This window comes from Xenopus laevis, chromosome 4L, assembly GCF_017654675.1.
Source record: "Xenopus laevis strain J_2021 chromosome 4L, Xenopus_laevis_v10.1, whole genome shotgun sequence".
NCBI lineage: Eukaryota > Metazoa > Chordata > Amphibia > Anura > Pipidae > Xenopus > Xenopus laevis.
Genome location: NC_054377.1, coordinates 85,381,823 through 85,408,254, shown reverse-complemented (window position 1 = coordinate 85,408,254; position 26,432 = coordinate 85,381,823). Strand labels below are relative to the sequence as shown.

The window sequence follows — 26,432 nt, the reverse complement described above, 5'->3', positions numbered from 1 at the left end:
TCTTCACTTTATTGCTGTAAGATTCAGTAGGTGTCTGTGTTACACCCCATGTGCATAATTCAAGGAAAAATATAGAATCAATACAGCTCCAGGCAGTAATTTTCAACTGCAATGTGTTTTATTCAGCAGTGCAGGCACACTACATGTTTCGGGCGGAGCCCTTTATCAAGTGTAAACTTGATAAAGGGCTCCGCCCGAAACATGTAGTGTGCCTGCACTGCTGAATAAAACACATTGCAGTTGAAAATTACTGCCTGGAGCTGTATTGATTCTATATTTTTCCTTGAAGTAGCTGCTTCTATTAGCTCCAGAGCCACTAATAGCTGCTACTTGTGGCTACAAAATGCCAAAAAAAAAAACTGCCGTAGAAAATACTGCAAAGCCAATTATCCTTATTTTGTAGCTGTGACAAGTAGCTGTTACTAGTAGCTCTGTGTGTCTTCACAACAACTTCGGGCACGAGGCAACCTTGGACGACTTCAGAAATCCAAAGCGATTTGTATGCCATCCCACCTGCGATTCATATTCTTCCCGGGGAGAAGGCATTTCGGGGAGATTAGTTGCCCGCATAGAGAAGATTTGTCGCTGGTCCACTAATCTTCCTGTCTGCCACCACCCTAATAGAATGGTTAAAAGATGGAAAATTCATATCGGTGGTCAATATGATTATAGGTCAGTGGAGGTGAGTTTCTATTTGGGCCTTTTACTATGAGACGCAATCCTGATATAATCTTGGAAAGCATTCAATTATCATTGTGGCTAACCATGTAATGAACTACTTAGTACAGTGTCATAAAGCCAACCTGGGTAGCTATATTGCTAGTTGTGTTACAGCAACAACTTTGGAATTCAGGCTGTAGCTAATAGGTAAGGGTTTTCTGTAAATCATAAATATATGGCATCATGATTACCAAATCGAGGCCTTTGAGAACATCTTGTATGGTAACTTTATCTCAATTCTATTTTCTCATTATGAAGAAACTATCGAAAGTATTAATAGTTTTCATAGGTCACAGTCTCTTTGAAAGCGCCCACTCCAAAATCTAGTGCTTTTTATTATGAGCTGTTCATGTCTAAAAAGGGGAACATTATATTTTTAGAATGCCAACAAATGATATAAGGTTTGCGCAGTTGCTGTTCTTTAATTTGCCAGTTTAAAGAGTTGTTCATATTTAAATGAACCTTAAGTATGATCTAGAGAGTGATATTCTGAGACAATTTGCAATTGGTTTTCATTTTTTATAATGTGTGGTTTTTGAGTTATTTAGCTTTTTATTCATAGCTCTCTAGTTTGCAATTTCAGCAATGTGGTTGCTGGCGTCCAACATTCAGTGCTGGATATAGTGGACAGGTGCCCCAAGGCTGCGTGGCCCTGGCATCCGGCCCGCGGCCCTAGTGCCTGCTCGCATACCCCCCTCCCCACGAGTGCGCATGCTTAATGAGTAATAAAATGTAGCAATAACAATACATTTGTAGCCTTACAGAGCATTTGTTTTTATTTTATACATTGTCAGTGACCCCCATTTGAAAGCTGGAAAGCTTCAGAAGAAAAAAAGCAAATAATTCAAAAACTACAAACAAAGAAAAAATGAAGACCAATTAAAAAATTACTTAGAATATGTCACTCTACAACAGGGACCCTCAACCTTTTTTACCCGTGAGCAACATTCAGAAGTAAAAAGAGTTGGGGAGCAACACAAGCACAAAAAAGTCTCTGGGGTGCCAAATAAGGGCTGTGATTGGCTATTTGGTAGCCCCTATGTGGACTTGCAGCCTACAGGAGGCTCTGTTTGGCAATACACCTGTTTTTTTATGCAACCAAAAATTGCCTCCAAGCCTGGAATTATAAAATAAGCACCTGCTTTGAGGCTACTGGGAGCAACATCCCGGGGGTTGGGGAGCAACATGTTGCTCACGGGCTACTGGTTGGGGATCACTGCTCTACAACATACTAAAAGTTAACTTAAAGGAGAACCACCCCTTTTAATGTAAAACTTTTCTTTTGTTAGTAAAGCTTAATGACTTGACTTGATTATCATATTACTCCTGTTTAATGAGAAACCTTTAATATGTTTCTGCAGGCTCAAATGGAAGAATATAAAAGCAGCTGTGACATGGCAGAGGGCTGGATCTTACTATGTCGGCAAGATGAAGGGGGAGACAGGCTTATTCCTGTGGAGTCTATAGATAAAATCACCAGGCAACAAAAAGTGTTTGGGATAGACTACAAACCCATCAACAGGTATGTGCCCAGTAATATGCTTATGCTATCTGCATGTGTTTTCAGACAGTCAAGTGGAAGTCAGGTTTGGAGGCATTGAAACTACTGTTTTATAATTATTTATTGGAGGCCCAGTTATGGGGCAGATAGAGCAACAGCTTTAGGCCCCTCTTCCAAAACAGATCTAACAACAAAACTTACACGTTTAATTGTATATTTAAGCTACAGGCTAATACACTGAGAGCCACATTGTTAAAGGGGTATTTTAGTATTATGTAGAGAGTGATATTCTGAGGCAATTTGCAATTGGTTTTCATTTTTTAATTTGTGTTTTTTGAGTTATTAGCTTTTTATTCAGAAGCTCTCCAGTTTGCAATTTCAGCAATCTGGTTGCTAGGGTCCAAGCTAAACTAGCAACCATGCCTTGATTTGAACAAGAGACCAGAAAAGGAATAGGAGAGACCTGAATAAAAGGATGAGTAATAAAAAGTAGCAATACCAATACATTTGTAGCCTTACAGAGTATTCGTTTTTTGATGGGGTCAGTGACCCCCATTTGAAATCTGGAAAGAGCTTGAAGAGAAAAGGCAAATACATAAAAAAACTTTTAAAAATAAATAATGAAGACCAGTGGAAAAGTTGCTTAGAATTAGCCATTCTATAACATAATAAAAGTTAACTATACACGTAGTTACTTTTTATTACTTATTTTTCTGTTCTGATTCTCTCTCATTCAAACCACTGTCTGGTTGCTAGGGTATTTTTTTTTTTAATTTGAAGCCCCACTTTATATGTACAAGGGTCTCCCCTGAAGGTGAAATGAGTAAATATATAAGAAATTATCGGTGTCAATCATTCAAGAAGATCTAGGTAAATATATATTCACCCCAAAGCTCACCGCATCTGTCCCTCAAATGGACAAATGTCCATTTTCCTCAATTCCTCTTATTTTTATTTAAAGAACACACGAGGACCAACTGCAAATTGTCTCATAATATTACTCTACATACAAAAAGGTCAAAGTAGTTTAACCTTAAACTTTAAATTTAGTACTCCGATTATTTCTCTTTCTTTTCAAGCATTATACATGCTATACTTGCTGCACTGGTTATGCATTTTTCTTTAAAACGCCACAGGAGTACTGCCTTTGTTACTATTTACTTGAAACCATGTGCTTTTTCATTTTCAGGTGGGAGGACATTGTTGATGCAACTTATTCTATGCGCTTAGGGGCCAAGCCTAAAATGACTGAGCGAGATGAAGAGGCAGTTCAAAAACTGCGGTAAGTTCCAAAACTCTCCCCTATTCTTATAGTTGTTAAAACCAGGGTCCTACTTATTCTTACTAGTTATACAGAATTTATTTTCGCTCTAAACCCATTGCAAGACATAACCAATTTCAATACCAGGGAATCCACTATCACACCGCACAATAACCAAAATACTAAATACTGGAAAATTATTTTGTCATACTGTACAGTAGATTGAATGCACTTCTCTAATGCAGTACTGACCTGGGAAGATTCATTTTCTCAATGAGGAATACCCAGAGAGGACAATATTTTCTATTTAGCTTGATGACAAAGAGTCTCCTTTTATTACATTGCAGATTAATACGTTTCAGCTTTTCTCATTATGATGGAAACCATACCCTCTGCACAGTATCACATCTGCTCATTTTTTACACTGGTAGATACAGAAGCCTTACGCTTTTCAATCTGCATACTTACAGATATGTGCAGAGTCACTCTGCAGGCAATGAGATTGACATATTACTGTAAATGGTCTCAAGCTATAAGTATGGAGATTGAAAAGTGAGCAGATGTGATACTGTGCAGAGGGTATGGTTTCCATCATCGCATACTTTAGAATACATTTTTTTTTTAAAGAATCCCTGTTAACTGCTAGACATACAGCTCTCACTCCACCTAATATGAGCACCAGCCATGTAGGTGTGTTTTGTAATCATCTTAATGCACACATCCCGATATTTATGCTACAAGAAATGTTTTACGCTTCCTTCCTCTCTAACATTCCCTTTCAGTGTTTTTGTAACATGCTCATATTAGTTGTGGTAAAGGTCAGTATTGAGCCATTGACGTGAATATCACATTAACATTTTCCAATCTGCAGCTTCCTTCCTCCATCGTGGACCTATGAATGTGATGAGGATCTGGTGCACTTTCTTTTTGAGCAAGGAAAGGAAGATGAGAGCTTAGGAAGTGTGAAGCAGTATGTGGAAAGCATCAGTGTGTCCTCTGCTACGGTATTAGCAATGCTTGTCTTAAAATGATCCTTTTATTGTGGATTTTTGCATGCTGTTGAATTGGGTGTCTGGTTCTCACCAATGTATAGTCATAAAAACAGATGTGACCTACACACTGACATACTAGTTCTAAAGGGTATGAAAAAGCTGTCTACCTCATCATTTGCCAACCTCTAATAATTTGAAAATCACCTCATGAGAAGTAGTTCTTGATTCTAAACAGAACTTATTAATACCAGGATTAGAGTTTATATAGTTTACAGAACAGGAGCCTAGTAAAAATTTGGCACCTGATCATTTCTGACTCAGTAACGGATATATACCCATGCTATTCTTTTCTTGCATGATTCGAACCTAAACTATTTCTTTTCACAGAACTAAACTAATTAAAATAATGTTGTTCTTAAGCTGTATGGCATTATTACAATAAGTAATATATATTAAATGAATAGCTAAAGATTCTGAATTTAAAATATTTTGTATACAATCTAAAAATAGTTTCATAGCTGGGACGCCCAAACTGTTCTGAATGAGTTTAATGACTTGGACATATTTTCTGCCAACTACTGTTCATTAAACGTTCAAGAACTTTTTATTTACACCTGATCCCACCTACTGGAAGGAGACAAATACAGTTAATAAAACTGTTGTTTAGGTTTAATGGGAACTTGACCCCAAAATTGTTTTTATTTACAATAAAGGAAAATATCAGTCAAAGAAACTTTCCAATAATCGTTCATTAAAAAAAGTTATTTGTAAATGAATTTGTTGTTGAAACAGTATTTGTTTGGATACATATATTATCTGCCCTGCAAGTTCTGAAACATTGTAGCAGAAGCCAGCTCATTAACAGACCTGGAGGAGAAATAATAAAGCGGAAGTGACACAATCTCTTTCTGATATTTCTCTATAACAGGTGGAAAACAACTTATCCTGTTTGACAGATGGTTACCATGACACATACTGGGAGAGTGATGGGTCCGACGGGCAGCATTGGATCCAACTACACATGAAAGAAGGCACCGTTGTCAAGTAAGGAACTTTATAAATACTCATTGCTATAGCTGTATAGTATATTGGAACCCAAATAACTATGGTTACCATAATGTGGAAAATAAAATTTCTGGTAATCAGTCAGAAGGACTGTTCTATCATCAGTAGAACTGCTCTAGGACTATCATGAGTAGAACTGTTTGACTATGAATACCTAACAAACATCTTTACTACCTTGTGTAAGGACAGAAAAGTTGAAAGGATCTTCCTGTTGTACTATTATGTGTCTTTTATATTAGTAGAAACTATAGTTGATGCTGAACTACATAGTTATATTTAGGGGTGCACCAAATTCACCTTTTTTCATGACGGATTCTGCCAAATCACAAACCAAATACGAATCCTAATTTGCATATACTAATTAGGACAAGGAAGTCATGTGACTTTAAGGATTCAGATTTGGTTTAACCAAATACTTGGATTTAACTGAATTCGAATCCTGCGGATAAAGCCAAATCCTAAACCAAATTCTGGATTCGATGCATCCCTAGTTGCATTCGATTATTTAACTTACAGCTATTTTTGCAAAATTCATTACATGTAGTTCCAAGTCACACATTGGGAAAATAATGTAACTTGTTTATAATATACCAATCCAAATATAAGCTAGGTGTTTGCAGGAACATAAATTATTACAAGAAGAGAGGATAAAATTGTATGACAGTGCTACAATTCATATCTACAGGAAACTGGTGTTAACTGTGGACTCCACAGATGAAACATACATGCCCAAGGGGATTGCGGTATATGGGGGTGAGAGAGATGCACTGAAAAAAATTAATGACGTCTCCATTGATGAGTAAGTGTTTTTCATTTATGCACATTGCAGGTATGATTTTTGATATGGATGAATGTCACAAACACAGAAAAAACATAGATATAGCACCACAAGAAAAAAAACTTGACATTAAGGGGCACATTTACTTAGGGTCGAATATTGAGGGTTAATTAACCCTCGATATTCGACTGTCGAAGTTAAATCCTTTGACTTAGATTATCGAAGTCAAAGGATTTAGCAATATATGTTCGATCGAACGATCAAAGGAATAATCGTTCGATCGAACGATTAAATCCTTCGGATCGAACGATTCGAAGGATTTTAATCCATCGATCGAACGAAATTCCTTCGATCAAAAAAAGCTTAGAAAGCCTATGGGGACCTTCCCCATAGGCTAACATTGAGGTTCGTTAGGTTTTACTTGGCAAAGTAGGGGGTCGAAGTTTCTTTTAAAGAGATAGTATCGAATAGTCAAACGATTTTTAGTTCGAATCGTTCGATTCATAGTCGATGGTCGAAGTAGCCCAAAAAAACGTTCAAAATTCGAAGTATTTTTTCTTCTATTCCTTCACTCGAGCTACGTAAATGTGCCCCTAGCTGTCGAAAAGATTTTTGTGTGACCTTTGTGTGCACATTATACACACAAACACTACTTTGTAGCCCATTGTATGCATTGGATATATGTTCATGTGTATAGTATATAAAGGTTAATAACATAATAAGTACTGAACACAGAGGCCTATTTCCTTCTCCTAGAAACCTAATTGGAGATGTTTGTATCCTGGAAGATATGACCACTCACCTACCCATCATTGAGATCAGAATCAGCCAGTGTCTGGGTTAGTGTGCTTCATATCAGAACATATGCTATGTGCAGTTTTTTTGTTGTTGTTGTAGTGTAAATATGTAGAACATACCTTTACAGTAACACCAAAAAATGTAAGTGGTTTAAAGTAATGAAAATATCATATAGTGTTGCCCTGCACTGGTAAAACTGATCTGTTTGCTTCAGAAACACTACTATACTTCATATAAACAAGCTGCAGTGGAGCAATGGTGGAAATTAAAAAAAGGCTATATGGCACAGGATAACTAATGGATAACAGATAACACCATTAGATCAGACAGAGCTTATCTGCTATCTGCTGTGTAACCTGAGCCTTTTCTCCTTTGAATGGCCGCCCCCATTGCTACACAGCAGCTTATTTATATAAACAATAGTAGTGTTTCTTAAGCAAACACACCAGTTTTACCAGTGCAGGGCAACACTGCATTATATTTTCATTACTTTAAAACACTTATGTTTTGATGTTACTGTTCCTTTAAGCAATGCAATGCTCCTCCAGCGGGTTCACACAAAAGCCACTATAGCCATTATAGAATGAAAATTACATCTGACATCAGCAAGCCTTATTTAAAACCCAATGCTTCGATGTACAGTCAATGCCATTCAGTGATTTCCATCCAGACTTTTGCTATTTAGGTATAATTTTTGCTGAAAAGCTTACAAATATTTTACTGATTAGCTGATTGATCACAATTTTTATAAAGATACCAGGTCATAGACCTGGAATTATCATATACAGGAACTGTAATACATACACATTTGCATATCCTATAATGCTGGACACTATAGGGCTCATTTATGGCTGCGAGCATATTTGACTCGTTTTCAGAATCTATGCCATTCATAAAAGGTACTTTCACCCAAAGCCGCTCCTACGTTCCTGCATAGTTGCACTAGGCACTGCTGCATCTGTCCCTCCTTCTGTTGCAAATTATGTGCAAGTGCACCTGTTTGCTCTGGGGAACTCTGCCATCAACAGACACATAAAGAATCACTCAAAGACATCATTTGACCCCAAGCCTCAGAAATGACATAATCCCCACTTTGAGAAAATAGCTCAATTGCATCAAAGCCCAAGAACAGTTGTGTGCATTTTGATGCATAGTGCGTAATTGCATCAGCCACATTTGCCCCTTGCTGATGAAATTTGGCTGGAATTATGGAACACTGCATTGCTGGCAAAAATATGTTGAGTTTTGCGCTTTGCACACTGCAATTGCCATCATAATTGATTATTTTTGTTTTTTTATCCAGATGAAGGAATTGATGTTCGGATTAGAGGACTCAAGATTAAGTCTTCAAAGAATCGAGATTCGGGCCTCACTGCTGATCTTTTCCAACCAAACAACTTAGTTCGGTATCCACGCCTGGAGGCCATTGAGCCAGATGTACTTTATCGTAGAGCTGTGTTAGTCCAGAGGTGAGATCAGTCTTTATTGCCTCCTCAAAATCATATGGTGTAATTATTATTACACATTGTAAATCTTACAGAAACACAAAACCAACGATCCCAAACTAATAAAGTAGGGTTAACGAAAGGGGAAGGTAACCTTTATATTACAGTATTTTTTTAATTATTTTTTTCTGGGCAGTGAATCTCAAAAACATAACATTTATCTTATATTATATCTTTTAAAGCCCTTTTTGGTTGATTAAAACAAGGAATAGGGGTTTTGATTTGTTCAAAAGTTATTTTAGTTGAGTGTTAGTTTTTAGAAAATTAGCACATCTTTGATGACAAGCTGCCTTTAACAGATATATTGCTTTTCCTATCCCAATCAGAAATAATATAATTTCATTTGCACTACTTTTTTTTGTAAGAGACCACAAGAAGATGTTGGTTTGTAATAATCGTGCTTGAGTTACTATAACTAGTTCATTTTTTTCAGGTTTGTTAAGCTGCTTGACAATGTGCTACATCACCTGGTACCAGCCTGGGATCACAGCATTGGCACATTCAACCAGCTAAAGGTAAGAGCAACTTGAGGACAGTATGTTGAGAGTATTGTACAAGAAAGCGAGCCATGTGCAGCTCTCCAGTTTTGTTTCTGTCTTGTTTATACAGTGGAGACATGCCACAGCGTAATATTATTATTATTTATTATCATCAGTTATTTTTATAGTACCAACATATTCCTCAGTGCTGTACAAAGATGATATATTATATATATCAACACTAAGGCCAATTTTATCAGGAGCCATTTAACATGACTGTATGTTGTTGGAGTACTTGGTGAAAACTCAGACACAGAGAGGACATACAGACTCCTTGTCGAGCTTTGAAACTGAGTGACAAGTTTGTGGACGTTTATCATTGCAAACAGTGTTAACAATCTCTCCCATTTTGAATATATGGGTTTAGCATTAAACATATTTAGATGTATGATCATGTCTTATTAATGGAGTGGAACCATAATGTTCAAACTCCATGGCTCACTGTAGTGATGTGCAGACTGGCCCAATACCCGCGGGTTTGGGCTGACCTCGCACCCCCCTTTCCGGGTCGCCAAATGACCTTCCAAATGCCGGCTTCAGACTTCTGGGTTGAACTTTTAAAGACGCAAGCCTGTCGTCCGCCCCCTTTTTTGATAACATCGGTGGGGTGGGGCCGCACAGTGCGGGTCTATAAAAGTAAGTCAGGCATGGGTGGAAGGAGAGAGGGTGCAGGTCGGAAAAAGCCAGAGCCGCACATCACTAGCTCACTGCTAGTTCAAGTATGTTCTACAGACCCAACATGCTGTAAGTATGGTTTCTTATTGTGTAAATGCTCTGCTTCCTTGTGTAGTACATCAAACAGTTCCTGCTGCTGTCCAAATGCCGATCTGCACTTATTACCCAGTGTCTGAAGGATTCAGAAACCATGAAACCCAACTTCATGCCCTGTTTGTATATTAACCGTAGAACTGCAGTGGAGCATCGGGACAATCCTTTATTGGACCCTACATACAAGAAGACTGTTTTCAGTCAGGTAAAAAGATCAGGATGTTTTACAGACATACGTTAAAATGGGTAGGAGTGCCTATAGCATATCTTTCACATGGGGCCCTGCCAGAGCATAAAGCTGTAATGTTTCTGACATAATTATGCTGTATTACAGTACATGGTAGGAACATCATCTGGTGAAAACAATGGCTATGTCAAATAAAACATGGAACTATATCTGTGGCCTCTGCTGCTAAGTTGTTTGCCTTTTGCACTTTGTTAGCACATAGTAAATGAAAAAACACTAATAATTCTGACATTTTGCAGTTTTATTTATAACTAGGGTAAATTAACTTGTAAAATTGTTTTGGTATGTTTAATGCTTCAATGGCAAATCTCCCTTTCTCTGTCGAAAAAAAATGAAGCAGTATCTCCCAGACTCTACTGTAAAATAGGTCCCCATCATGGCCCCTTTACACTCTTTCACAGTCCCCAATTGTTTGCCTATAATATCCACATCTACCTGCAGGCCTCCCTGCAGAGAAAGCAGACCTGGACCACCCCTGTAGTTTTGCCATTGTTAGGGTTTGTTAGAGTTTGTGCCCAAAAAGACTGAATACTTGGGCAGTACCATATTAGATGGAGATAGTTAACATCTGGTTCATTACAAATTTAGCAATGGGCAGAATTCTACTTACCCATTTGGCACAGGCAAACAGGAGTAATTCGTAGCCTGTGTATCAACTGAAATGGAAGCAGTCTACCCATAGTAGATAGATGGGTCTGGACTGACATTTCAGGTACACAGAAGCCCACACAGAGGGTCTTAGAAAGGGCATCCCTGTCTAACACATTGCTGATGGAAAGCAGGGTACAAATATTATTTACTCTTGAAAACATTACAGATCACTGTCATTTCTTCAAGCGTTTAGAGTTCTTTTTTCTGGAAAAAAATATTCTATTGAGCTTTCAGGAACATAAGATATGGTGCAGCTCCTTTCATTGATCAGGGGTCACATTTCTTGTCCCCTTAAAATTGTGCATGTTGCTCATCTACAAGATGCAGACTGTGTACAGGTTTTTTTTTTTTTTAATAAATCTTACTTTAAAAAGTTCATATTCTTCTATTTTACTGCCAGGTATATGAAGGCCTGAAGCCTTCAGATAAATCAGAGAAACCTCTGGATTACAGGTATTTATAAAGTTATAACAAGTAGTCACATCATACTCTATACCACTGTGTACAAGAGCTCCTGAAATATGTAAAAAAGTTCAACATAGCTGGTAATTTTAAACATAAAGCAAATGAAGTCGCTGCATATTGTAAGAAAATATAATAAAAAGTGGGTTCTGCAGTTGGATAGATTATATTGGACTTCTGCCATTCTTTCATTCAGTGAGACTGTTAGGCCTGTAGCATCTTTTATTTGTATTAAGAAGGTAATGAATCCAGTATTTCATATGCGCTTCAGTTTAATCCCACCACTTTAATGCAGGAATTGACTGCTGTCTTGCTGAACTGAAGCTGAATATTTTCCTTTATGTGCCTTGCTTGGTTATATACCAAAACCTATATGAGGTCACTATTATTATAAATAATATGGTACAAACTCTACCATGCAGACAGTCAAATATTACAAAATTTAGTCAGCTGCTTACAGTGTAGACACACCGCGACTAATCTACTAGTATTGCAATGCTTAACTGAAGCAGAAATGCTGAGTGTTTAAGTGTAATCATCAACCAGCTGCTATGAGCCTGGATTTTGTCATAGTAATTAGTAAGGATCTGGACAAATTTAAAGGGGCAGTATTACTTTTTTTTCTTCTCAGGGAGTGAAATAAAATTAGCCTTTGTAGCATTCTACTCTATTGCTTTGTCTACATAAACTAAAATATCTTAGGGCAGTTTACCTTCATAAATTCCTGGAGTTTTAAATCTGGCCTGAATGAATCAAATGAGATATAGGTAAGGCAATCAATGACTGTTCAGTGTGTATTTTTTCTTTTGAGTATATACATATGTTTATTGTAGTGATGCAAAACCTATCAATTGGTTCCCATTTAGTAATTTTACTATGCCATTCAATGTATTTGAACAATTAGATCAGACCTGTACTACTGCCCTGAAACGCCATTAGATCATGCTCTTGGAAGCTTTCCATTATTTTTGTTTTTATTTTAAATGTCCTGAGACATAGGTGTTATTCATTATTTATTATATATCTTTTCTATGTGTCATATAATTAATGTACTTTACACCTATATACATCTATATTAACTTGTATAGAGCTTGCATCTCTAGGTAAATGTAAGTGGGGTGGCATAATACCTGGGCAGTGTCTGTATAGTTGAATCTAAGGTTTTGGTTGGTGCTGCACATGTGATAATTACATTTACCCTTTCAGGTGGCCTGTAAGGTACGAGCAGTGGTGGGAGTGTAAATTTATTGCAGAGGGAATTATTGATCAAGGTGAGTGTCCACATTTTTTTATATTATTAAAGCACTCTCTAAATGCTATAGTGCTATCAAAAATATGGTTGTCATACTGGTAAGTTCTTTTCTCATTGGCATGTACTGTATTAGTGCAGATGTATGGGGGTTAAACCTGAACACCTCACAAGCAGTGCACAAGACAAACCTGCGCCAGCGACTGCTTCGCCACACTCCGTGCCACTTCGCCAGGTGCAAATTTGTTACCACTACGCTAATTCACTAAAATGCGAAGTTGTGTCTCAGCAGCCGAACGCTGGCGAATTTTCGGTAGCATTACTTTGGCTGGGTGAGCATTTCATAGCGAATTTTCGCTAGCGTTCATTTCTGCCAATCGAAACTTTGCTAGCACTCTTGCGCTCAGGTTAATTTGAATATGGCGGGTACCTAAAAGTCGTATGGACATCTTTACTAGTTAATGTTGGGGCAAATGCTTGAAGTGGCCACTTTTTAAAACAAATGTCCAATGAGCCATAATAAAGACAGAAGAGATCCTCTAATGACCTAGACATGAGCCCACCCTTCTATAAATGTGGCATGCCCCTCAAATTAATTTTAAAAAATTCCTCACACATAAAATTTTAATAGTTTGGACTTTTGAAGGCAATCCCGCTTTAAAAAAAGAAGAGTTTTTTACAACATTAATGCATTTCCGGCATACAGGATATGATGTCACTGACATACGATTGAGGAAGATGTAGCTTCGTTTTATCTGTTCGCCTGTTCTGAGGTGGTGAAGTAAACTCTGGCGAAAGAGGTAACGTTTGCATCTGAATTTGCGGAGTAACCACCGTTTGCCAGAATAATTATTCGCCTGGCGATAGGGTGCGAACGAATGCTAGCGACGGTCTATTTCGCTAGCAAAATGTCCTCTATGCCTATTAGTGAATTGGCAATGTCCCTGCGGACGGGATTTCTGGCGAATTGTTGCGACGGCCACTTCGCCCTTTAGTGAATCTGCCCCATAGAGAGGAGAGCAGCTAGAAAACAAACAAATATAAACAAGAGTGAATAATAGAGAACAATTGTGACTTTAACCAAATAGCCTTCAAATTGTGAGGAGCTAACTGCATTGACAGTGTGGGTCTGGGAGAAAAGTTTTGAGGCTGTAGTGCATACATGAGAGGATATAGCCATACATGCAGGGCCGCTCCTGCCATGAGGCAAGGTGAGAACCTTGCCTCATGCAGCATTTTGCAGCCAGGTAACAGCTGCCCCAGGTAACTTTAGGAGCCGAATGTTCCTTTCAATAATAGTGCTCTCTGCATTAATGATGCTGCATGACCCACTCCGACAATAGATTTGGAAGGGCAGAGTGGGGGGTAGCATCAGGGCGCAGCCCCAGGATCGGTGTTGCATCCATGGATCAGACAGGGAGGTTAAAACATTTAAGAAGTCACAATTGGCTGAAGTAGTTTCCTCCTAGATGTTGTATCATATGCAATAGTGTTGTCTTTGAAGAATTTAATGATTATGGATATGATTGATTGCGGGGTTGCCATGGGCGCCTTGCCATTTGGACTGGGTCTGAGCTAGTTCATTTGGGTTCAGTTTGCTTTAAGAATGCATATTATACGTGTCACATCACTGAAGGATCAATGTCCCATCCTATTCCATGCAGTGCACATTATTTATCACATGGTATAGGAAGTGTATTTGGACACAGCCTTTGATCTCTAGCACTCAGGGAGCTTATTTTTCTGACAGTGGGCAAATTTGAAACCGTGAAGTAACCTTTAGAAACTGGTGATTTGCTAGAACCAATCTGCCAGCAGTAAACTGATAAAATAAGGTTGTTATGAGTCAGTGCTTTGGTGCCCATGTGCCTATTATAAACTAACTAGGATAGTGCCCCATGTCAGCATGTTTTTTCGGTATGAGGTATCTAATGAATCGACACCTTCCCCATGGATACAGGTCAGATACTGGACAAGCAGGAAAGATTGTTCATTTCAATACACACGTATAGAGCTGAATTATTAGATATACAGGTAGAAACAATGGAGTTCTACCTGTATCTGACAATTCAGCACTAACAGTGGGCAATGCTAAAAATTTTACAACCAGTCCAATCAACGAGCTGACCGATATCCAAGCCTTCTGCCTCTATCGGTCGGCTCGTCTCCTGCCATACACGCACTGAATATTGTACGAAAATTCATTTCGTATTATAAAATGTGTATGTGCTGGTGAATGCAGCCTGCAGGTCATGTTCTCTATCTCCTCTTCTGGGAGACTGCTGTCTGTTAAACTGAGCTGAATTGGTAAATAGCCTGTAGAACTGTGAAAAATGTTTGCCACCTTCCTGACAATAAACAGGTAATGAACACTTTTATCGCCTTTATGATCCGTGGATATAGAGTGGCTGTGTACAGTCAGCACTGCATGATGCAAGTACAGCCACGCTCAGTTTAAATGTGTTAAATTAAATGTGTTAAGTTTTAAATGTTTAAATGTAACGTGACCCCATCAATATTATTGTGCAGTAATAACAATGGCATCACATCATCTTTAAGAATTCAAACACACTGTATTGTCAATGAGCACATTTAGGGCATTATCCCTGCTAATGATGTGTTATAATTGACTGGTCACCTGGCCATGCCCCAGTAACATGTTAGGAATTCTTTGTGACCACAACTGCAATTGTGGCCGTACAACAATGGATGCAGTAGTTGAGTGAATTGATGCCATTTGTGAATGGTACTTGTTTTCAAATACATTTGTTGCACTTTTGCATACCTGTGTTTTGCGCTGCTGTGTCTGTCCCACCTCACGTTGCAAATTACGCGCAAGGCCTAATGATGCTGTACAATGGCCAAATTATCCATTGATCAGAATGTTCATAATCAAAACTGAGAGAAGAAATACAGCTGTTTGGAAATGCTGTTCTGTTGAAAATCAAATGATTTATAATATTTTAATTCTGTTATTTTAGTTCTGTTATAATATGCAGGACTGTACAAAGGATTCTTGATGCATTGCAAGAGTCTGTTCCCATGGACCTCCAATCTATTTTCTTCATGAGAACGCAAAGGGGTATTCTGAACTGATACAGTTCAAATGTTGGAGCTGCACAGGGAATATAAAAATGATGTGTATTTTCAGTTGTTACTCTTGCATTTTTTTTCCATGTCCTCAGGGGGAGGCTTTCGAGACAGTCTGGCTGATATATCTGAGGAGCTTTGCCCAAGTTCTGCTGACAGCCCTGTGCCGCTCCCATTTTTTGTACGCACTTCAAACCAGGTGAGTATATCCTCTCTTCATTACAAGTATTAGTCTGAACATATTCATTTTCACATGTTCTATGACACAGTGGGGGTCATTTATCAACACTGGGCAAATTTGCCCATGGGCAGTAACCCCTGGAAACCAATCAGATTGCTGCATTTATTATTCTACTTGCAGCAGGCTTTAAAAAGCTTATCACTGATTGGATGCTATAGGTAACTGCCCATGGGCGAATTTGCCCAGTGTTGATAAATGAGCCCCACTGTTTTACTTCTTTGTACAGATTCCATAGTTGTGCATTGCAGATGAAAACAAAGAAGCATTATTCATTTTCCAAATAATATACCAATCCTCTGATTAAAAACAGATTTGTTGGCTGGATTATACTATACTACAATGGGAGTTCTCAACTGATCCACTCAGTCCAGTCCAGTCCCAAGCAGCGCTTGGTCACATCCAGAAACAAGGATATTTACTGCACTCTGGATTTCATTAAAAAAAAAATGTATTTAGTAATTAAGAATATAGGTGCCTCGCTATGGGACGAAGGCCTTAAATGTTTGCAGTTGGAAACCCTTAACTTTTAGTTAGGCTTTTTAATTACTAAATAAATTTTGTTTTTAACTTTGGAATCTGGAATGTGGCAAATAACATTTTTCTGGTTATACTGTGCTATATTTGAAAATGTTGAAGTTGTTTAACAAAGTGCATGGAGTACTTGGACAGATTAGGAACCATACAAATGCCGTGGAGTCACTGCAGAGCCCTCTAATAAGTAATCTTCTCAAATATGCTGCAGGGGTCTTATATTCTTCTTATGTTTTGTTCTTATATGCCAGAAGTTACACTGTTCGGCTTCCTTGTTACAGGGTAATGGAACTGGAGAAGCACAGGACATGTATGTGCCAAATCCATCTTGTAAGGACCTGGCAAAATATGAGTGGATTGGACAACTTATGGGAGCAGCACTGAGAGGAAAGGAATTCTTGGTAGGGATGAGACCACTTAGTCCAGAAATGTTTTATTTTCCGATCATCGCTAGCTGAGGATTCTTTTCATTTTCCAAGGCCAATATTATTCTTTGTCAGTCTTTTCTTTCTCTGCTATTAAATATGCCAAAACTTTAAAGCGATACCGACACATTCCTATAAAAATCATAGGAACGTGTCCATATCTAGGGGTTGCTGCACGCAAACCTTCGTTAACCCAACCCTCCGATACTGCTAAATGATCTTCTGTGTTGTTTCAGTGACGCTGGCAGAGATCTTTCCTTAGGCCAATTACAAATGAAAAGAGGACTGCAGCCTATGGTAGGTTCGCTCTGCCCCCAGCCCAGCGTCACTGAAGCAATGCGGAAGATCAGTTAGCTGTGTCAGAGTTAACAACGGTTCGCGGGGCTTGGGCGGCTTTTACTTGAAAATATTCGGCATGCTGCAGCTCCTAGATATGGACACGTTCCTATGATTATTATAGAATATTGCTTTATATTATTATAGAGTATTGCTTTAAACAGATATTCTCATTTTTCTATTGACTACCATATAAAGCCTGTGCTGATTCATCAGTGTTACAACCCAGTGTTATATGTAGTCTCAAGGTGAGACTGGGCCAGAGGGACACCCCTGGGCCCCGCAGACCCAGACCTGCTCCCCACGGAGACCCTAGATGTTGCTCAATGACTTCCCCCACCAGCCCAGATAGCACCTGTAATAAGAAAAAACAAGGTGTTGGGGTGATTGTGGCTGGGGCCGGGCTAGGGTTGCCACCTTTTCAGGAAAAAAAATAACGGCCTAGCCATATATTTATCTTTTTTTCCTATTAATAACATTGGGATCAACCATCATTTTTACCAGCCAGGCCGGTAAAATACCGGGCAGGTGGCAACCCTACCGGGGGCCCGTGAGACGACAAAAACGGTGGGCCCAAGTAAGTTCAAATAAGCTGTAGGGGTCTTATATTCTTCTTATGTTTTGTTCTTATATGCCAAAAGTTACACTGTGTAGTCTTGACGCATCTCTGAATAAAGTCTATTTTTTAAAGGCTGTGGTGCTATAATATTAGGCTGGTTGCAAACCTAGCCTGCTATGATCACAAACGTACTCATCTCTATGTGTGAATATGTGTGCATCAGAAGCATACAAATGTTTTATCTGCTTGTGCCCTCCCCATAGGTTCTAGCTTTGCCAGGCTTGGTGTGGAAACAGTTGACTGGAGAAGAAGTCAGCTGGAGTAAAGATTTTTCTGCAGTGGATTCTTTACTAGTGAGTTAACATTTTATATTGACCCTCTATAGAAAAAAGCAAGGAAACTGTTTCTTGTTTCTGAATTTATTGAAAATATTCATGTCTGAAACTAACAGTCCTGTTTTATTAATGAAATAGTATTTATGCACCAAGAGGTGGGCTAGGATGAGGAGCAATATATCTGACCCACGTACTGTTGCTCTGCACTGGTAAAACTGATGTGTTTGCTTCAGAAACAATTACTATAGTTCATATAAACAAGCTGCTGTGTAGCAATGGCAATGGGAATTGAAAAAAGGCTATATGGCACAGGTTAAATAGTGGATAACAGATAACACCATTATGTTCTACAGAGCTTACCTGCTGTGTAACCTGAGCCTTCTTTTTTTTTAAATGGCCCCCCCATTGCTACACAGCAGCTTATTTATATAACCAATAGTAGTGTTTCTGAAGCAAACACACCAGTTTTACCAGTGGAGGGCAACACGGCATTATATTTTTATTACTTTAAAACACTCTATTAAAGGTGAAGTAAGTGCTTGACCCACTTACATGGGAGATTTTCAGCTTGCCAAAAAAAGCTAAGCATGGGTATGTTGCAAAATAATAATAATCCACTGCTCTATCCGTGTGTTTTTTAACCATTTTAAGTAAGGTGCAGAACCTTAATTTTATTAATATTTCACTGACATTTTACTTCCCTGGCATAATGCATTATAATAATAGATTTGCTGCAATTTTAGTCACTGTATGTAGTCTGTGGTATGGAAATTAGAATGTAAGCTGTACTGGGGCAGGGAATGATTAAAGGAACAATTCTGTGTAAAAATAAAAAGTGGTTAAACAGGCTGTACGAAATAAAAAATGTTTCTAATATAGTTAGTTAGCCAAAAATGTAATGTATAATGACTGGAAGTCTAACATAACAGAACAAAACACAACTTCCTGCTTTTTAGCTCTTTAACTCTGAGTTAGTCAGTGAGTTGAAGGGGGGCACATGGGACATAATTGTTCAGTGAGTTTGCAATTGATCCTTAGCATTCAGCTCAGATTCAAAAGCAAACCGTTATGACCCATGTGGCCTCCCTTCAAGTCACTGATTGGTTACTGCCTTGTAACCAATCAGTGGAAACCAAGAGAGCTGCAAAGCAGTAAGTAGTGTTCTGTTCTGTTAGACATCCAGTCACTCCAGCCTTAACATAATACATTTTTGACTAACTATATTAGAATTATTTTATATTTTGCACAGCCTATCTATTTACCCAGTTTTTATTTTTATACTGAACAATTCCTTTAAGTAGCTATGTAATACATTGCGGCTGTAAAGCAAGAACACCAAATACAGCATCTTTCACTTATGTATAAGTCTAGGTGCAGAAATAATGTTGTTACAACAGGTGCCTTCTCATGTTTTGTTTTAATGAAAATAAAGAAAACCCTAAGGCTAAACCTGATTTGTAAGGCTATATAATTTTCTTTTAATGTGTGTGTATGATTGCTTTTTGGCTTGCAGGTGAAACTCCTGGAAATGATGGAGCTTATGGACGAGGAAACATTTGAGTTTAAGTTTGGTGGTGAGCTAACATACACCACTGTCCTGAGTGATCAGAAGATGGTAGAACTGGTTCCTGGAGGCAGCAGTATATCTGTGCTCTATAAGGATCGTATGGAATTTATTAGGATGGTGCAGAAAACTCGGCTGGAGGAGAGTAAAGAACAGGTATAACCTATTTCCTAATATCAGCGCTACTTAAAATGCCACTATATCAGCATTTTTATTTTATCTGAATTTGCCAAATGGAAATATCATTAATTATTTACATTGGACTTATTTCTCCAAAGTTTTTGGAAAGGTTGTACGAGCCTGTTGTTTAAGCCTTGCCTATACCACCGGTATCTTACTGCAGGCTGTCCCCAAGCTCCTTGTAACCTGATGCCCGAAACAAAAATTCAGGACAGGTTGTTGCCCTGAGCAAAAACTGCAGCAAGGTGCCAAATTACTATTAATGATAAATTGCTAATTGTGTGGCGAGATATCAAAATATAAGGAAACCCATTGTATTTACCCGGTTCAGTGCTCCACTGGCCCAAGTAAGTTTCTAAGAAAGTGCCTGGGAGGGATGTTGAATTGAAAGTGAAAAGCCGCAAAGGAAATGTAATTGGAGGGAAAAGGGAAGGTTTTCTGTTGTTTCAGTTTTGATGCATTATTATTACTGGTGAATCAGTGATTTAAATGCTTATTGAACCTCTGTTACAAACAATGCACTTCTTCCCACGCTTGCTTTTTAATCCTTGTGTTTCTCTTAGATAGGAGCTCTCCAGGCTGGCCTTTTGAAAGTAGTCCCACAAGCAGTGCTAGATCTTCTTACATGGCAGGAACTTGAGAAAAGGGTTTGTGGAGATCCAGAAGTCACAATTGAAGCCCTAAAAAGACTAAGTAAGATAAACATATGGCCTGCTTATTCTAACAGAGTATAAATTCTAAACTAAAATGCATGTATTTGTATAGAATGTGTTTTTGAAGTTTATTTTATATTACTGCTTCTCCAGCCAGGTTTGAGGAGATAGAACAAACTGACACTCGGGCCCAGTATTTCTGGGAGGCACTGAACAATTTCACTAATGGTAAGTATTTTTCTTTATTGATCATGCTATAATAACTTTCTCTGTTAAATGTGTCTTCTATCCACACCAAGACAAAAAGTGATAGTGAGGGATTACACGTGGGAGGAGATTGAGTGCATATGCAACTGGAAGTCACACTATTATTTATTGAAAGTGGTGGGATATAATTTGTTATTTAAAGGCAATTGTACGTTGTGTGCCAAGAGCATTAAACTTCTTTCAATTCACCTAAAGAAAAATGGGCTCTCTGTTTAATAGTGCTGGACACTCTAATATTGTGCACCGGCTGATCTCTCCTAGGGTCTGCGATTGTTCTAATTGCTTACTTTATGTCCTACCACTAAAGCCATTTAGCTTAAAACCATCGTTGTTGCCTTTTTAGAGGATCGCAGCCGTTTCCTAAGGTTTGTGACTGGCCGCAGCCGACTTCCAGCTCCAATCTACATCTACCCAGATAAATCATGGTGAGTTTAAGGTATGGTTCACCTTAAAGTAAACTTTTAGTATGTTATAGAATGGCTAATTTTAAGCAACTTCTCAATTGGTTTTCATTATTTATCTTGTATAATATTTTAAGTATTTGCCTTCCTCCTCTGACTCTTTCTAGCTTTCAAATGAGGGTCAATGACCCCATCTAAAATACAAATGCTCTGTAAGGCTACAAATTTATTGTTATTGCTACTTTTTATTACTCCTCTTTTTGTTTGGCCCTCTCCTATTTATTTTCCAGTCTCTTACTTAAATCAATGCATGGTCGCTAGGGTTATTTGGGCCCTAGCAACCAGATTGCTGATATTGCAAACTGGAGAACTGCTGACTAAAAAGCTAAATAACTGAAAAACCACACATAATAAAAATTAAAAACCAATTGCAAATTGTCTTAACATCACTCTCTGCATCATACTAAAAGTTAATCCAAAGGTGAATTAAGAGCTGTATCATGTATTGAAGAGACGGAAGGGATATAATTGTCATCAGTCGAAGAGATACAGACATTAGATATTTATGAATATTTGTTTATGGTAAACATTACCTACTACTTATTTTTTTCTTACCTCTTTAGCAGACAATAATAGTAAGCCAAAGTCTTTGCATTTAATCTTGTATAATATTTATGAATTTAACAAAGACAGAAGAAGACTGTGTTCCAGCATATAAGCAGCGGTGCTAAATATAAGGCAGTATCTGTACAGTCTATTTAGGAGGAAGGATACAATGTTATTCTATGGTATCCTAAGAGTATGTAATAAATTCAGCAAATCCACTGTTTGTTTCAGACACATTGTTTTACTAATTCTAGGTTGGGTACGACAGACTCCCTACCTGAATCATCCACCTGTTCTAGTTCCCTGTATTTGCCAAATTATGCCAGGTAAATAAATGTGTGTATATATATATATATATATATATATATATATATATATATATATATATATATATATATATATATATATATATATATATATATATATCTATATATCTCTTAACCGTATTTCATGCTTTTGTCCAACAGGATGTTATTAAGTTGGTGTTCCACTACAACCTTGTGTGACATCTATTGGAGAAACACCATATTCGATAGTTACAATTCAGATACATTCAAGATAAGTAATGTTGAATGTATCTGAATTGTAACTTTTAATTGTGAAATTGCAAAAGTCTGTGAGACCCTGTACAGAGACATTTCAGTTGTGAATCTGGATGGCTCAAATTTACACCCGAGTTCTATTTTGCTGTTAGATTGGTCAGTTCAACTAGCACTTTACTTGCAGCTCACAAGCAACTTTTCAGTGTTTTCTTTGGGAAGCCAATAGTAATGATCTGACATGCTGACAGGGCTACAGGAAAGAGCAACAGGCTTATTTTGGGCAAGTTGCCAAACAAGCAGATATTTGCCTGATTTGGTCACCCAGGTGCTGGCCCAAATCAGTCATTCAAATGTTTTCCTCTTGGGCAACTGGATCTCATGTGGACCGAAGCAGAGATATCAGCAATTTTCTGTTTATTATTTTCCATTGAGTCTTTTCTTCTAGAGATAATCTTACCCGCCGCATTTTGTATTCCACATTCTACTGTCTGCTTCATGTTCTGATTTTTTTCTCTCTACACAGTGCAAAGATATGCGAGGAGAAACTGCGCTATGCTGCATATAACTGTGTCGCCATTGATACAGATATGAATCCATGGGAAGAATAAGATAAGGAACTCAAGGGAAGCCATGACACTTTTACTTTTTACTACTGCAGAAACCAGACTATATTTGGCATGCTGGGACCCAGAGAAAGAAAATTGCCAGTTAACTATTTATTTACATCCAAGATACATTGCTTTAAGTGCATGAAAATCCCAGATGCTATAATGTATTACTGTATAATGCTTACTGTGTGAATATATGGTCTTGGAAGTACAATGCGTGAGCGGCATATTTTCTTATCACATTCAGTATTCTGCTATATTAAAAAATACCTTTATTGTTTATTTTGGCCACAATATAATTCTTTCCTAGCTAGGGGCATTTTATATATGTTATGGGTTTTTTGTTTTGTTCATTCTCAGACTTTAGAGGAAACGTGTGCCATTCCTATGTCCAAATTTTCAAGTTTCCAGTGTACATCTGGTTAGCATGTGTCTACACAAACATCGGTGACTCTTAAGGAAAATAAGAAAAACTTTATGGTTCTCCTTTTTCCTACAAAAAAAGGTCAGTGCAGTTGATCATGCTTCTTATCTCACAGTTCACAGATCTTTTTCCAGAATTCTAGCCTTTATGCCCACCACAAGTCACTGCTACATTTGCACCCACCACTAGGCAATTCTAGACATATTGTTGCCCATTTATAAAAGGTACTTAAGCTGCATTCACATTATGAGAGGGGTTCTATTACACACCCTCCAACTGTGTGCATTTTTGCACAGCGTTTAAAGAGGGCCCTGTACCACTGGTTAATGACAGGTGTAATCTACACCTACATATATACCCTATATTTTTTCTGACAAAGTCTCTCTAGTGGAGCCAAAGCAGTGGGTTTGTTCATGATGCAGAAATGCATCCAATACATTTTGAATATTGGTTACAAAGTCTTGGGTTGTGCCAAACCTTTTTGCACTCCAATGCAAAAATTATCCAAGGCTCAATCAAATTAATTGCATAAAAAATGTGCCGGTCTGAATATATATATATATATATATATATATATATATATATATATATATATATATATATATATAACAAACAAGGGAAAGTTGTGCTCATCACTAGTTTTTATCCCAGCTCCATGTTGTAGCTCCCACCCTCTCCAACTATAGTCAGGTGATCCCACTGGTGTCTAATAAAAGGGCAGCCAAGTATGGGAGTTTTACTTTGAAAGCAGCAAGTAAGTTGCAGGTAAAACATAGTCGTCCCTTTGTAAAATGTATAATGAAGCAATAGAATTCTTAATGAATCAGATGAAAATTGAATGTAGGACTGGCCAGATATGGGATGACTTTGACGTAGTTGGCCAGCTTAAATATATTGCAATATATGGACAAACAATCCTTATTTTGTTTAAAGGGTAAGGCATTTTTCAGTAGCAGTATGCACAAAATGTCTCTGTCTTAAATATATTGATAATGGGTTAGTGCTGAGGACTCTTGTAATTGTATATATATATATATGTATATATATATGTATATATATATATATATATATATATATATATATATGTGTATATGTATATATATATATATATGTGTGTATATATGTGTATATATATATATATATATGTGTATATGTATATATATATATATATATATATGTGTATATGTATATATATATATATATATATATATATATATATATATATATATATATATATATATATATATATATATACATACATATACACATATATATATATATATATATATATATATATATATATATACACAATTACAAGAGTCCTCAGCACTAACCGCAAATCGCACTAAACGAAATCGCAGATGATACCCGCACTCCTTCACATCTCGTTTTGCCGGGTGCTTGGTCAAAATTAGGTATATAAAATTGCAGAAAGGACCAGCACTCCGTTTTCCAAAAAATTCAATGATTTATTCAAAACTCACAGTGCCTCCAACGTTTCGGCCCTCTTTGGGGCCTTTGTCAAGGATAAAGTGCTGTGTGTTACAAACCTTTAAATACCCACAAACCCTCCAAAAGAGACGCCTTAAGATGACATCATTACCAATTGGTGATGTGTTTGCTGTTGACAATTGAATCCATCTGGGATGTGCCATCCTTGCAGGGGAATCTTGACAAACATGCAATCTGGGCAGCATTGATACATGTAAGGTTATGCTGTTTGGACTTAAAACTATGAAGACTATATCCCATTAATAGAATGAAGTTAGGCAAATTGTTGATGGGCATAAACATAGCTATACCAAGTCATGCAAGTCAGCAGCAGGAAGGCCAGCAAGGTACTGAGACATTTTAAAAAATATATATTCATGAAAGGAGAGGTAATTTTTACTGATAAGGGCCCTTCTTGAATATGCAGTTCAGTTTTGCTCTCAGTGCTCAAAAGGGCTACTAAAGAGAGAAGGTAAGAGAAGGTTATGGAATGTCTCCATTATGATTAAAGGTTGGCCATGTTGGGGGATATTTACATTGAAGAAAGGGTACTTAAAGGCATATGGTAACCATGTGCAAATATATAAGGGGACCATACAAAGACAAGAAAGGAGTAATGAAATACCTTATAGGGCCCCTGCACAAGCTAGCACTGCAACCTAATTCTCCCCCCCCCTCGCACGCGCACCTTGTGCTTTTCTGTCGGAGCAGCGATTGGGGGGAGGTAAAGAAGAGCAGCAATATTGTGAGATTGGGAGCAGGACTGGGTTGGCAGGGGATTTTTCTCGATGTACTGCCAGCCCAGTCTGATCCTGACATTACAAAACACATCATATATACAGTACAATTACATCTGGCAAAGGTGCAAAAAGCCACTGGTGTACCTCCATTCATCTTTAAGTTTATGTGCAGTGAGACCCACATTTTGAATGTGGCAATTTCAGCACTGTAGTAAAAGTATAGCACATACATGGGTTTGCATGAATTGTAAAATGCCATTTTACATTATCTCTCATTCCAGAAATCAAAAATATTGGCAAGTATCATTCTCTTGGCATTGTAATCACTGCCTTACTAAAAAGTGGCATTTGTCAGTCCAAGTATTCCCTTGACCAACATTATACTTGATCTTTTATTTATAGGAATTCCTCTCTATATTCAGTAAATCAATATATGTATGGCTTATTTCCTCTCTGGTTTCTGGCCTCTCTCATCTAGATGCAGTGTCAGAACAAGCAAGGTAACCCTTACAGAATTAAGGGCTATATTGTAAGCTGTATCTGTATTAGGTATAGAATAACATATATGAATAAAGTTGGCCAAACACAGGCTGATAAAACATGCGATCATGGCCCCTCCAGACTGAGTCGTCAGCTTATTGTCCAGCTTGGTACCCAAACCAAATGTTTCTACTGGTGAGTATGTTCTACCAAACACACTTGGGGGTTATTTCTTATTTTTAATTAAGTGTATAGTTAACATCCATGTATTCCTCTGGGAATCAGACTACAGATTAACCTGGGGGGTTTGCCTTCCTCAGGATCAACTATAGGATGTGCAGGTTCCAGGCTGATTTTGATGGATGTCTTTTTTGCCATGATCTTTTCAATCATCTTTACTTTGTTAAAAGTTAAATGTTTATT

General features: G+C 37.7%; 1 protein-coding gene across 4 annotated transcripts in view; it reads left to right on the top strand.

Moving 5' to 3' along the window:
* hectd3.L (HECT domain containing E3 ubiquitin protein ligase 3 L homeolog) overlaps nucleotides 1–23,154 on the top strand; it is a 34,983-nt gene extending 11,829 nt beyond the window's left edge. For 3 of the 4 annotated variants that reach the window (XM_018256797.2, XM_018256795.2, XM_018256794.2), the window contains exons 3-22: nucleotides 2,082–2,242; nucleotides 3,411–3,503; nucleotides 4,354–4,486; nucleotides 5,403–5,518; nucleotides 6,225–6,338; nucleotides 7,074–7,156; nucleotides 8,419–8,584; nucleotides 9,054–9,135; nucleotides 9,950–10,132; nucleotides 11,226–11,278; nucleotides 12,494–12,558; nucleotides 15,722–15,825; nucleotides 16,680–16,799; nucleotides 17,982–18,071; nucleotides 19,567–19,773; nucleotides 20,361–20,490; nucleotides 20,604–20,678; nucleotides 21,061–21,142; nucleotides 21,979–22,050; nucleotides 22,790–23,154. In XM_018256797.2, the coding sequence (XP_018112286.1) occupies nucleotides 2,082–2,242; nucleotides 3,411–3,503; nucleotides 4,354–4,486; nucleotides 5,403–5,518; nucleotides 6,225–6,338; nucleotides 7,074–7,156; nucleotides 8,419–8,584; nucleotides 9,054–9,135; nucleotides 9,950–10,132; nucleotides 11,226–11,278; nucleotides 12,494–12,558; nucleotides 15,722–15,825; nucleotides 16,680–16,799; nucleotides 17,982–18,071; nucleotides 19,567–19,773; nucleotides 20,361–20,490; nucleotides 20,604–20,678; nucleotides 21,061–21,142; nucleotides 21,979–22,050; nucleotides 22,790–22,874 (2,214 nt within the window). In that variant the 3' untranslated portion in view covers nucleotides 22,875–23,154. 4 annotated transcript variants of the gene reach the window in all.
* The last annotated feature ends 3,278 nt before the right edge of the window (nucleotides 23,155–26,432 follow it).